Raw genomic sequence first — 13,364 nt, forward strand, 5'->3', positions numbered from 1 at the left:
ATCACACAGCAAGTATAAAAGATACTAAAAATATATATTAGCAGCTTCTTAGACCTTAGGTAAGACCTTCTTGGCTATGTTCTGACACAGGTATTTTACATTCATACAAAGGAAAAAAAGCTTCACTGTTATCATTAAATATAACATATGCACCTACTTTCGTTTTGTCTTATTTACTTTTTTAAGTAACACTCGATTATAAATAGCTCAATTAACAACTAATTAATACGTATTTACATTTAAAGATATTTATCGTTATTCTACAGAAACTTTTCCTGTTTTACTAATTTCTCAAGCGAGCAACACACTTACTCTGTAGGACTCAGATCTCTTTTTTGGAAAAGACATTGGCATTTTTTTGGACATCGTGTTTATCGTAAATCTAAAAAACAATCTTGAAGCAACTAATCATGAAAAATATTTTGGAGTTCCTTTTTACATGTCTATTAATTACTTTTTATGTGAGTGAATATTAAAATAATGAATAACGCAAATAATTCGATTAAAAAGTTTTCCCCTAAATACCCAAAAAAGCCACCGATAAAATTAATTCCGAACCCTCGACTCCCTTTATTTCTACTCCGTAAAAAGTGATCGTAAAAAAATATTGGTTAACACCTACATTCCATATATCTATTAGGTATTTGTTACGCAATAGGTATTGACTTTGCACATATGTGTTTGCTGCAACCTTGTAGTAAAAAAAAAGTAGAAAAACTTAGATGGTTACCTTGCAGCCGAGTGGCTAATGTTTAACTATTAATTTAGTTTGTAGTTTTATTAAAGTACTATTGCATCGGTGCAGGGCATCGTCTATTACTCTCTTTATGATAAAGTTGATAAAAATTATGATTAAGTTGTTGGTGCACCGCTTGGATGCATACTTTGGAGATTCCGTGTCTTGTCCGCTATTTGGCAACAAGATTCTCTTTGATACTTTAATAATATGTGGGTAAAAATAGTAAGAGTATTTATTAATATTTTGCTAAAAACACGAAGTTGATGAATTCAGCTAGGCTAGTACAATAATAGAACTTACCAATGCTGGACCTTGGTCTCTAATGTAATCTTTTTTGTTGCTCTTTCTATATGTTTAATCAATCGTCTTGTTTACTATATATACACTTTTCGTTCTTTATCTCTGTATTAAATCTTTATGGTGTAGATACAGAAGCCTGCCAAGATAAAAGTCAACGATTTATTCAGTTAAAATTCTTTGAACTCCAGTGTTTAATTTTTGATACACATTTGCTCCCTTTTGATCAACATGACGATATGTGTGACCTTGAAATGTTGTTACCACATCTATTTTTTGTTAATTCTTTTAACTACTATTTTTTTTTACAGTGAAAAGGCAAGTACGGATGCCATCTGTTAGCAATCGGTGAAGATGGTTTAACGTTATAAAGTTCAAGTGAACAACTTTCATTTTTTTGACAAGGATATGCATCGTGTGGCTCGTTGGTCTAGGGGTATGATTCTCGCTTTGGGTGCGAGAGGTCCCGGGTTCAAATCCCGGACGAGCCCATATTTTCCATCACATTTTGTTTCCTCGTTTTCCTTTCGTGTCTCTTTATTTTAAGGGCATCTATGTTTCGCCATACGCCAGTTTACTTTTAGTTTAGACAGGATTCTGGGTAACTGGGACATAAACAACTGTGTTGGGCTTTGTTAAAGACGTAGGTTTTTGCGCACGCGTAGTGAATCACTGTTTGGCTACTATTCTCGCAGCAATCAGACTAGTGGCAAATTCAATTCGATCATTACATTTAAACTTATCTTTTCCATCCTCTGGCACTGTAAGGATAAGAAATTAATTAAAAACTATAGCTTTTTTGGGCATTTTTGTATTTAATAATACGGAAATATTTTTAATCACAGGAAGAGTGATAAGCACGAGCATGTATAAGGGTGAATATTCTTTATTTATCTAGATTCACATGGATTTCCTAAAAGCGTAACCTAAAAAGCAGCTCTGGTATTGCGCAATAGATGAGCGATATATATTCAATCGCTTATCGGTATGTTTGAATGTCAATATTATTTCTCGGTATATTTTTTAAAAGCAACACGCTAAGGTAAAAATAATTAAGTAAAAGTGAGGTTCCACCGAGATTTGAACTCGGATCACTGGATTCAAAGTCCAGAGTGCTAACCATTACACCATGGAACCGCGGCGTGTGGCCGATCCTCCTTTTTGAACCAGCAGTTGACCTACTGGTCCCGTAAAACTTAATAGATAAAATATAATTGTGTATTCGAGTTTGTACAAACTCTGACTTGTAACTGGTAGATGAACAACCCAGAAAAAGCATCGCTGACTCTCCAAATGTTCGATCAGAAATGAAAGTTCTGAAATGACGGTCCAAAAATACAGTAGGATGCAACTATTCATCTACCACATATTCTTGTAACTAAATGCCTCATTGCCAATAAAAATTAATAAGAACTACACCTCTCCACGTAACCTTAAAAATCAAATACAAATGTGTAGTAAAAAACAAGGTATGTAAGTAGTGTAACTTTAAAATGTTTATTTTTAAGATACAATGTGTTTCTTCGAAAAATGGCTGTCTACACTCCTAAGGAAACAGGATATTGAAATTATATTGGTAGATTTAGGAATAAGTAAAATTCGTATCGCTTTTTGAATTACTTACATTTTCATAATTTTATATATGTTTGCTTTCTGTTTTTTTATGATAAGAAATAATATCCAGAAGTTTGGGAACAATCATTCAATGTTTATGTAATATGCTTCAATATCATTAAACTTCATATACAAGCTATATAAACTTATCAAGCATTTAAGTAGGACAAGCATCTAAATGGACGAAAAAAGACTGTCTAAAGGTTCAATAGCTGACCCATTAAGCTTCTGTTCTATCTTTGCGTATATTGGTGGTCACCACCTCCTTGTAAGCCTAGTGCGTGCAATTCAGAAGCACATTAGGATTTTACGTGTGTTTTTGCGAAAACCTTAGCGGCACATCTGGCCATTAAGAGAAGCTAGCTCGTACATGTAGCAAGAAATTTGCAAAAAGTTGAATATCTTATTATTATTATATTGATCAGAGTAGTAAATGCAAACATTATTGACTTTAGGGCCCAAGTAAACACAATAGATGAATAGTCTTACCATGCCCTTTCTATCAGGTTGTCACTAAATAAATATTCAAGTGTTTTCAGGCAGCGCAATCTATCTACGTACTACTGTAATGTACATAAATTTCATACTGTTATGGAATGTATTATTATAACGATATATACACATATATATATATTCACTTATTATATATTCAATACAATAATCAAAATTTAAATTTTTCCGCCATGTCCTCTCCCCTAAATTACAGTATGTTTCTGATTCTACTGACCTTAAATTTATGCTGGCGGTTCATATGATATTATCTAGTTGATCAATAGACCAATATCTACAATTGTATAACTCATTAAACGTTGCATTTTTTCAGACAATTTTGTGGATGCATTTATAGTGTTTGTGGTGCCGAACAGGGAGGCGCGTACACTAGGGTCCCTATATATATAAGACAAGCGCGTGCGGTAAACGGAGACGCGGTGCGATGAGTGTAGTGTGGTATTGATCGCCGACGCTGCTGCATGTTCCGGTTTAGGAAGGCGCCCTCATCGTCGTGGTTATGCCCTGGCGTTCTGCGGGCTCTGGCTCGCGGGATTCTGGTAAGCTGCCATGGTGGTAGAGGGGCTGCCTCCCCGCGACTGTGGCCCGCCGGTTGCAGATCTGCTTCGCGAAACTCATCCCGACAAATAGATTGCTCCACGCGCTCCCGTAGCACCTCGACTCATATCGAGGAGGCTCGGTAGAGCGCTGCTCTAGCGATTGGTAGGCGGCTGGTGACGAAATCATAAAGTCAGTACTCTCTTCTGAATCAGGCTGTGGTAATACTGGCACATCAGCGCGCATCTTCGTCCCACTTTATTAGTGGGTGGGTGCTTGATGTACTCACGTATCCACGATTCGTTGTTGATATCTCGGTGGTTGTTAGGTCCTCAGGCGGTGATAATGCTGCAGTCCTTATCCGGCCCGCGGATTCCCTGCTTGAATATGATCTGAAGAACCGCTGAGGTTGAGCAGAAGAGTCCATGACCACTCTCTCCCCCCCTCGATTATGGGCGTCTCCACTCAAATGGCTCTGTCTGGTATTGTGATCACCGGATGGGTCGCCTTTCCTTTCCCCTTGTCCACGAAATTGCTCGTAAAACCAAACTCGCTGTTCAACAACATTCACCTATGGCAGTTGTTCTTGTTAATTGACTATTATTGACTGACTTAAGAAGAACATGTCAGAGCTCGGTTAGTTACGACGACGGAATGCAGCTGTTAATGGGCTAAACTTGAGAATTTAATAACGACATCTCGCACCTAACCTACAGAATCACCACCGCTAAAACTTTCAAAGGCTTACCCGAAAATGTCACTAAGAACAATCACATTTTATTTCAATTAATACATACGATTAATACGACGAATTAATACGTCTTAATTAATACGCGAATATATGTATTAAATTCTTAATTAGAAACTATACGCTATTAAAACAGGTATGTAAAATTCTGTATGGAAGACTCGCGTTTTAAGATTACTTTGTCATCTTCAACGCTTTTTTAATGTCTGATTTGAACAGCACAGAGCTTTCTTATTTTCCCAAATTCAAGTTAAATCACAGCCAGCTTAAATGACAGTAAGTCTGGCTGCATTGAATGCATTTTTTTTTTGCAAACAGACCACGGACTTGCAATGTATATTTTACTTTGCTCATTCATTTTCAATGCTCATCAAGTTTCTGCAGACAAGTAATTTTTTGTTTGCAATCCCACCGACAATGTATTGCGCAATTTTCATATTATAAACAAATTTCAATAGCTTCGAAACGTATGTGGATATTTACTTGAACAGTCTGATGACATGAGAAAAACTAACCGGGCTCGTTCGAAATTTCAACCCAAGGCCTGTCGCACCCGAAGCGAGAATCATTCCTCTAGACCAACGAGCCACGCGAGTATGTACCTAGATAAAAATTTTTAGCCTTCAAAAAAATACTAGGAGGATGAGTCATATACCCAGTTTTCAACTCGAGATTTTTAGTGCCATGCTGGGAGACAGATATCCCTTTCAGCCTAGATTACCAAAGAGAAGATCGCATTTTTAACATTGTGTCACAACTTTTGCATATCATACTGGGTCCAAAAGTATTTTCTACTGTAGATATCTCTATACGCGCATCCATTTTTTAAGCTTATTAATAAAATCTATACCTTCAAATTTAACGGACTCTGATACTAGCAAAGGCTAGCACAACAGTGATTACAAAAAATGCTCTCGATTCCCCCATTTGTCAAATCATGTTTAGTCCTGTACTTTGGCACAGCCACAGACTGTGAGCGCAGAAAAAATTTTACATGTATTTATATTTTAGTGATTAAAATTAAACGACGAAATGGGGCAAAATTTTATAGGAAAAACAAAACGATTCACTGTTGCGTATTTGATTAAAAACATGAATGGCAAAAAAGCATGTGCACAGTTTTTTTCTTAAGCACTCGGCAACCATCAAACACCACTTCCTTCTTAAGGAGGTACGATGATGCGATTTCTTAGATCGCTTTACGGGGTCAAAGACTCCACTGAGAAGACAGAATTTGTTAGTAAAATTTAATACCTTAGGCGTTTATTGTAGTTTCGACAACTTCAATGAGGAATCCACAACAAATTAAAATATTTATAAGTTCTAAAATATAAAATGTGCAACTCATTTCAAGAATACGTTTAAGCTGTAATGTGTTCAGTAAAGCGGTGTTGGCTTACAAGACGTTTTAAAAAAACATTTTTATATAGAATGTTTTCTCTTAACGTTTAGCTTGTGATGACCAGATCAAAGCAAGAATACCGCGTATATCGGCATAAGTGCAAGTAATATGAGTATGTTTACAGCCTAAAAATACGTCATCAAGGATTTGTGATTCTTTCTTTTGTGCGCGTCGTATGATGAAGATCACCGCTAACCCCTGCGGGTATTGAATTTATGTGTCCATATACAAGGCGGAGCAAAAGTTTTTGGATAGTTTAAGTTTTTTGACAATTAAGAGGTATTTATTTCATATCTGTTCGAATATAGCAAGAAATACATAGATGGTTGTAGTAAAAGGCGGACTCAACTGTGAAAAAAGGTACCCTAATGACACTCCTATATGTCGTATAATATTATACTGTAATGTTAAAGCGCTGGTACATGTCTAAAACGCGATTGCTATAACAGTTGTAATAATTCAAATTATTTAGTCGACTAATAACAGGATATAACATAGTATGCTTGTCACATGGTGTTTCAGGAATATATTTAGGAAAATACAAATGTGCTGCACAGTTAAATCTTCACTCCATTGGAATAATGCGCATATATCGTGCTAGATTTACAGACGCGAAATGAGTTTTTTGAATGCCCAGAAATGGTTTGATGTATATAGAACGTGCCAAACATAACGTTATGATCAGGCATGATCATATATTTAATATAATATTTATTAACATAATATTTAAACTATAGAACCTTTGTATTAAAAGGAAATCACCATTTTCTGAATGCGTGATAAAACAAATGCTAAACACCAGTCACTAACTCTTAAAAAATAATGGTCCAGAAAATCCAGTGCTGAAAATTTAACACCATACTGTAGCTCATGGTAAATTTTAATTATGCCTACGCGTAATATATTAATTTGCAGTTCCAGGAAGTGCAATTATGGCGACTAATTGTATCATTTAATACGGTTTTATAGTTCTAAACATTTTCTTCAAACACTGCGTGTCTTTATTATATTTCTTTAAGCATCGTGCGCAAAATTGTTTTCTTCGGTCTGGATCATCTTTATCGTATGCTAGGTACTATTGTTAGAGTTTAACTTTTCCATTTAAAACGTCTTAAAATGTAATGGATACTTAAAATGTAATACCAACTTATGCTACAGGTTTTAGGATGCTTCGTTATAACTCCCTTCTTTCAATACTCTTTCTTAATCGATAAGCTTTGGTAAGATCGGTAAAATTATTGATGTTTTTGATCTTTTGGAACGTTGTCTATAAATAAATCCATTCGTTTTAAGCTTATCTTTAACTCGACTGATTGTAAGTCAGGGTGGATTTGCCTGAAAGATTCTATCACTGTCCTTGTACTTCTGCTAATATTCACACGACACCATTTCGAAACATATTTTTTTGTTTGAAAGTAAGTCTTGTTTCACTCATAATTTCCAATTAATTAGACCTAAAAAAAGGAGAATCGGGATGTTATGGCTCGTTAAGTAGTGTATGCATTTTTGGGACACTTTTATATATATACTAAATGTTATAAAAGCCTGAAGTACGGTTTTAGGCTTTTAAAAAAGTTCTCAGTATCGTACTATAATATTAGGAAACCCATTATTTTTAATTTTCAAAGAGCAACATGATTAAAAGGTGTATGTTTGCTTTTTAAAAAATACAGTCTGATCGTTTTTATGAATGTTATTACTTGTCGAACTCATTTATTATCTGAGTTTTGCGAAACGTTATGACATACTTAATTATTTAAGCAATATATGCCGCTGGTGCCGATGGACAACACAACAAATAATAGATTTCGGAATTTTCACTTAATTCAGAAAAATGAAACAAAATCGATAAATGTGAGTTAATGTTAGAGTGAAACTTCGATCGGATTTCGATTTTTTGCGCGTGCGACTAATTATGTACTTACATTTCGTACAAAGATACAGTAATATTGAACATGAAATTTCCATTGTGTTTCAACAATTTCCATTTTTTATTCTTACATAATGTCTCTAAACATACACATGTGCAATGCGCATAGGTTTACAAATAGTCATTGTACAGCAACAAGGAGTATCTTCTCAGCACAACAATGAATATAAGGTTCTAGATAATAATGATTCTAGTATCCCGCTCAAAAATGTCTGAATAAGATGGATAGTTTGACTTATACAACATACATATTCGTTGCTCGAATGCTATCGAAAAATTGTCATTGATCGAATACTTTCGTGTTTTCCTGGGTCATAGGTTGTGGCGATAGGTTACTACTGTACGTTGGCTATTCTAAGTGAACCTCCATTTGTAAAGTATGCTAGAACTCTTTAAGCGCTATGCCACCATAACAATTTATAAAAAAAACCTGAAATTTGGACAAATTCCTCGCATAAAACGTAATGTAATTCGCTCGCAACCCTAATTCGCTTCTTACATAAAATTCAAAGTTTTTTCTACACTTTGTTGCAATATGCATTTTTACTCGTGCCTACTGGTCTTGCGTGTGCGTGGATATGGTTGCAGCTCGGGGATTTATATAGGTCTTTAATAAGAAACGCACTTATAATGACAAACGAAGAAAACTTCACAAAGTACTTAGACAGATAAAACTGTTCGATTATTGGTAGACTCAGATAAGCATTTAGGCAATTAGACTCTTCAGCAGAGTATCCTAATTTTCCTTTGTGGTCTACTTTCTTTAAATCAATTATGAGTGTGAGAAATCAGCAGTGTCTTCTCGTTAAACTCGAGAGGTTACACACACCCCAAATGCACTACCAATTAACTAAAAACGAAGCAAATAAAGGCTAGTACAGTATTGGTCTTCAATATATTTTTAAAAGAGGCTCCTGTATCTTTTCTATTTTACAACAGTTGAAAACAGTCGTTCTCATTCAGACGCAGTTTTAAATTTCTCTTGAATTTAACAAGCACGGTCTATTTGGTCTAAGCAGTCCTGTACATCTTCTCCTTCTGGAAATTTGACTACACGACTACAAATACATAATTGATGACAACTTAATTGTGGCCTACCTCCGCTCTGTACCCGATAAAGTGCTGTTTCAAAGCCTACTTTTACAATACCGTTTAAGCTCCTTTTTTGTTGGACGTCAGGTGTGCTGCTGTTTCTAAAACAGGCTTTGGCGTAAATTCTTGTTCAGTAGGCAGAACAGCTGCTTTGGATTTGAACATCGGAAAAGCAAACTTGTTGGTGTTGTGCAAAAACTTGCCGCTTATATAGCCAACGGCCGTTCCTATCAACGAAACGGCAATGCCGATTCGTACGCCAGCTACCGCTCCAATCGGTCCTCCCGCAATTAAGCCGGCCACCGCACACGTTGCAGGCAAAGCTGCCGTCTTAAAATGTCGTGCCTATAATACCAAAGTAAGAAGTGATAATTAATAGGAGCTCCGCAGGAAATGCTTGTGCCGCCTACCCTGGTTAGCTTTTATTCAACCGAAACTAAAATATTCGTATGTTATGAAGGCAGTAACCATGGCTTGAGTATAATTCGAGTAACACGATCCAGCAGGGTCGTATTTGGAGTATACGAACGTTTTCGAATTATTGGTATCTTCAGAAAGTGCACGTATCATGGCATCACTTTGACTTTTCACAAGGTTAATGTAGTACCTGTCGAAGCATTTTTTCGCCAGTACTGACTTCTAAAGTGGCATTCTCGACTTGAGCATCAATCTGTTTTATCTTCTCTTCATCAGTAACAATTTGCTGCTGCATGCAATCGATCATGTCCCTCAAATAGTTAATATCCTTTTCTATAGCTTGGACGTCAGACAAGCGCTCGCGATCGATTTCCGTTTCGAGAAGCAATTGTTCTTCTTTAAGATTTTGCTGAAATTGTAGTTAGAAGATATTTATAACAGATTATTTGAATAGGATCCACATGTAAGCAACTCGGTACTCTTAAAAAATTTCGTATTACCCAGCGCTGAATGTCAGAAAAACTAGTCAGCCATGTAGCGTTCAAATAAGCTAAATGACACGCCATATGTGGTGTGAGTTTGTCCTGGGTTATTTATATCCCTATGAGACTCGTGCTGCATTTAGTGTGATTAGCGAAGTTGCTTTAAAACACGGCTATACAAAACACATTAACACGCACAACGACTTGGCGGACTAAATAAGTTCCTTATATGTCATAACCCACCGTCCTTTACATCGCACACAAAATGATGTCGAACACTTGCTTATTTTGTCTTTAGCTAACGCAACAATGGCAAACATATATTCTTACCTTGTATTCACGTTTATTGAAATCTTCGAATTCAGAGGAAGATGACGGTAAAATTTTATTACTTTGACAGACAGTAGTATTGGTCTGATGTTTTTCCAATGCGGCCATTACTAATGAAGAAAACAAACGTATAATTAAACTGTTTATTAGCAATTTCAGATGTCAGACGATTAAAATTGGAAATCACATAGAATTAGGAAACAGAAAGTGCCATAGAGGAAAAGTTGTCATATAACTGTTTCTGATCTCCATTGACGCGCAAAGATATTGCTTGTATTTACTATAATGACCTTTATTTTCTGTTTTAATATAATTATGTTTGTTATATAATAACAATATAATAATAATTTAATATTTACGAGCGTCTTGTTGTATACTTAAAACTATCTATACCTAAAGGTGGCACTTCAATTAACACATACTTTCTCGATAGCTAAAAGTAATGAATGGATATCTAACTTACTCTTGGCCACAAATATACGAAGACTGGAAAACGGAAGTTCAGTGTACCACCCGTATCTATCAGCGCACTAATAAATATACGCTCGCATAAATCGAATATAGATGAACAAAATTGATATAAAAATAATACCCGCTTTGGCTTCTTCTATTGCGCTACATATCCGTCGACAGCATGGTATAGCTAGATCTTCAAGTCGTTGGATGTCCTCGTCCGTAATGCTACTTCTCATCTTCTCGAGAGAACGAAGATCTTGCATTAAAGTCGATAAGGACTGCTGGACGAGCGAGCGACATAGCAAAGCTTCCTCATCCCAGATGATGCCACTTGCCCAAGTTGACGTTGCCGTGCTTAACTGCAATTGTCGAAACATAGAAGCGAATATAAGTTAAAATATAATACTGTTAATAGCACAACATTGTCATATTACTTCTGACCATGACATGCACGCGGTGATTCGATGGTATTAAGATAACGGCACAAAAAATAAGCCGGTCTGGAGCTTCAGTACGGAAAATGTATGTGTAAAATAAACTGAAATATATATGTCAAGATAGAATTTTTTTTTACTTGTTTTCTTTTATTGGAATCAATGAATAGAACCTGAACCAATATTGAGTTGCCGTGTGCACTACCGGAAATCCGTGTAAAATACGGCCTTCTGCAATTTTTTTTACCAATATTGTCCTTGTATCAATATATGGAAACTGTCTATAAGTAGTCCTTGTATACTTCGTGAACAATACCGAAAGCGACTAAACCTGTGCGTTCTATAATGTTGTGGAGAATCAATCATGTTGAAATGGTTTCTGGGAAAACAAGTTCTCTTTTGGCCATCATTTTAGCCCTCATTGGCTTCTCGCAAGATAGAATGCGCGAAAGATTAACATTGGCATATAGGTATCGCCGTCAATCGGTTTTCAGTTCGAAATTTCCCATCTCGACAACATGTTTTTAATACTTGGACTTGATTAGAATAGTATTAATTATTTAACAATATTTAATCATAGGTTTTTTCAAAAGATTAAATCTTTGATCATATTTTTCTAATTGCGTGGGTAAATTTTGGATATAAGTAACAAAATACTTCCATCCTTAGAAAATCCAAGAGTTTGATCATGTTATATGTTTTCAGTTTTTTCCAAGATGCATTCCCGTGCAAAGAGAATTCTCAGAAAAGTAAGTTTTGCACGAAGTGCATTATTTTTTTTGGAAAATACCATGAGTATGAGCTGGTATATTTATATTATATATGCATTCGACTTTAAGAGTAAAAGTGTTTTCTGTTAAAGTGGCAAATCACTATAAATAAATTTAGACTAAAAATTTAGACTGTATTTCTGGTACTCCGCAAATACTGATGGCTGGCAGTGAAGAATCCAGATAGCTTAAAGCTGTTATTATAAACGATCTTGTTTGTTTGCCTATATCCTTGCAAGGTATCCGCATAAAAGTAACTGTGCATTTCAACATAAGCATTGTGTGTTTGAATTTTCGTATATTGTTCTCTATATTAAAATTCTACATGATTAACAGGAAAGCTATATATATATATTAAACAAAGCTCGAGTCAAGGTGATTGGATGATTCGGTAGCGAGACTATGTAATAATGATTTCAGAAAGGCACGCAAAGATATATACTTGCGAAGCTTGACGTAGCGCGTCCCGCATATCGTTCAAATGTTTAGGAACTCCATCGTTTACTATTTGATTTAAACCGACAGAGATCTGTTTGAATGACAATTTTCGGGAAGCTTGCCAGCGTTCAGGCTCTTCATAAGAGTTCATTATATTTGCTGATACGGCAGGAGACGTCGACAGATTTGATATAATAGCTCTGCTACAGTAACTAGTGCACTATTGCTGTATCAGATCACCAATTCAAATAAGTCACTATCCAGGCAATTAACAGTAACTACGTATTTTACGTTCAAGTATACACACCGCCTGTCATTTTGCTGTCATTCACAAATACCTAATAAATAAAATAAATCTGTCGTGAATCAACGTGTTCTTATTATAAAAGGTCTATTAAATTGTTACAATGATTTAGAAAAATTGTTTATGAATAGAACACGTAAATGCGCATTATCACTAATATACAAAGCGTCGGATGGATGCATCGAAGTAAACAGCTTCAATATCACACACATAGCGGGCGGCTCACTGACAGGTGAGAATTAACATGTATAGAAAACGCTTAGAAAAAGTTGACAATGCATTTCTGTGAGATTATTTGTTAAGTAAAATTTATTATAATATAATAATAGGTCGAATGACACTGTATGATCATGCCTTAAAAAATATCCGACTCGTTCTCTGTTCTCTAACAATTGAATCTCAATGGCATAAACAAGCGAGGGGGCCTATGAACCGGATTATTCCTTTTATTCAGCTTTACTTATTTTTAAACGCTGCCTTATCTTCTTCATGGTAGTTTGATTATCCTCTAATAAACATGTCTGTATTTGAAGCATTCTCTGTCAGATCAGTTGTTATCAAGTTGGTGTCATTAGTAGATCTATTCAACATAGTTCCAAGTATTTTAGAAAAAATTCACCAGATTTTGTCTACCTGTATTTTACCCTCGTTGCCTGACAACGTTAAATACGTATTTCAAAGCGTTCTTTCTTGGCAGTCAATGATTCGTTAATGACCTTTTTCTAGCAACTAACTTTATTGTTTATAATTTAAACTATTTCTCTCTTATCTAACAAGTCTAGCTGGACTCGATGCACATGGTCCACCGTCTTTCCAATCTTCAAAATAGATCTAATTTCGCAAGCAGTATTACGCAGTATTCTG

General features: G+C 35.5%; 1 protein-coding gene and 2 non-coding genes across 3 annotated transcripts; 1 reads left to right on the forward strand and 2 right to left on the reverse strand.

Moving 5' to 3' along the window:
- The first annotated feature begins 1,455 nt into the window (after positions 1–1,455).
- On the forward strand, positions 1,456–1,527 carry TRNAP-UGG (transfer RNA proline (anticodon UGG)). Its single transcript has one exon. It is a non-coding gene; the product is annotated as a tRNA-Pro (tRNA).
- Positions 1,528–2,101: 574 nt separating this feature from the next.
- TRNAQ-UUG (transfer RNA glutamine (anticodon UUG)) lies at positions 2,102–2,173 on the reverse strand. Its single transcript has one exon. It is a non-coding gene; the product is annotated as a tRNA-Gln (tRNA).
- Positions 2,174–7,525: 5,352 nt separating this feature from the next.
- Syx17 (syntaxin 17) lies at positions 7,526–12,665 on the reverse strand. The gene is made up of 5 exons (XM_022852362.2): positions 12,201–12,665; positions 10,691–10,913; positions 10,099–10,208; positions 9,477–9,695; positions 7,526–9,214 (listed from the first exon to the last, which is right to left on the reverse strand). The coding sequence occupies exons 1-5, from the start codon at positions 12,345–12,347 to the stop codon at positions 8,930–8,932; spliced, it is 984 nt and encodes a 327-aa protein (XP_022708097.1). The 5' UTR covers positions 12,348–12,665; the 3' UTR covers positions 7,526–8,929.
- Positions 12,666–13,364: the final 699 nt, after the last annotated feature.

The sequence above is a fragment of the Varroa jacobsoni genome, unplaced genomic scaffold (assembly GCF_002532875.2).
Source record: "Varroa jacobsoni isolate VJ856 unplaced genomic scaffold, vjacob_1.0 contig00726, whole genome shotgun sequence".
NCBI lineage: Eukaryota > Metazoa > Arthropoda > Arachnida > Mesostigmata > Varroidae > Varroa > Varroa jacobsoni.

Bases quoted from the DNA above. Each gene is read 5' to 3' on its own strand.
- Syx17 (XM_022852362.2), bottom strand. From the start codon at position 12,347: ATGAACTCTTATGAAGAGCCTGAACGCTGGCAAGCTTCCCGAAAATTG. The intron at 10,914-12,200 runs GTATATATCTTT...CGACAATTGCAG, and splicing joins CGCTACGTCAAGCTTCGCAA to TTAAGCACGGCAACGTCAAC. The intron at 10,209-10,690 runs GTATTATTTTTA...TTTCTTCATTAG, and splicing joins AATAGAAGAAGCCAAAGCGG to TAATGGCCGCATTGGAAAAA.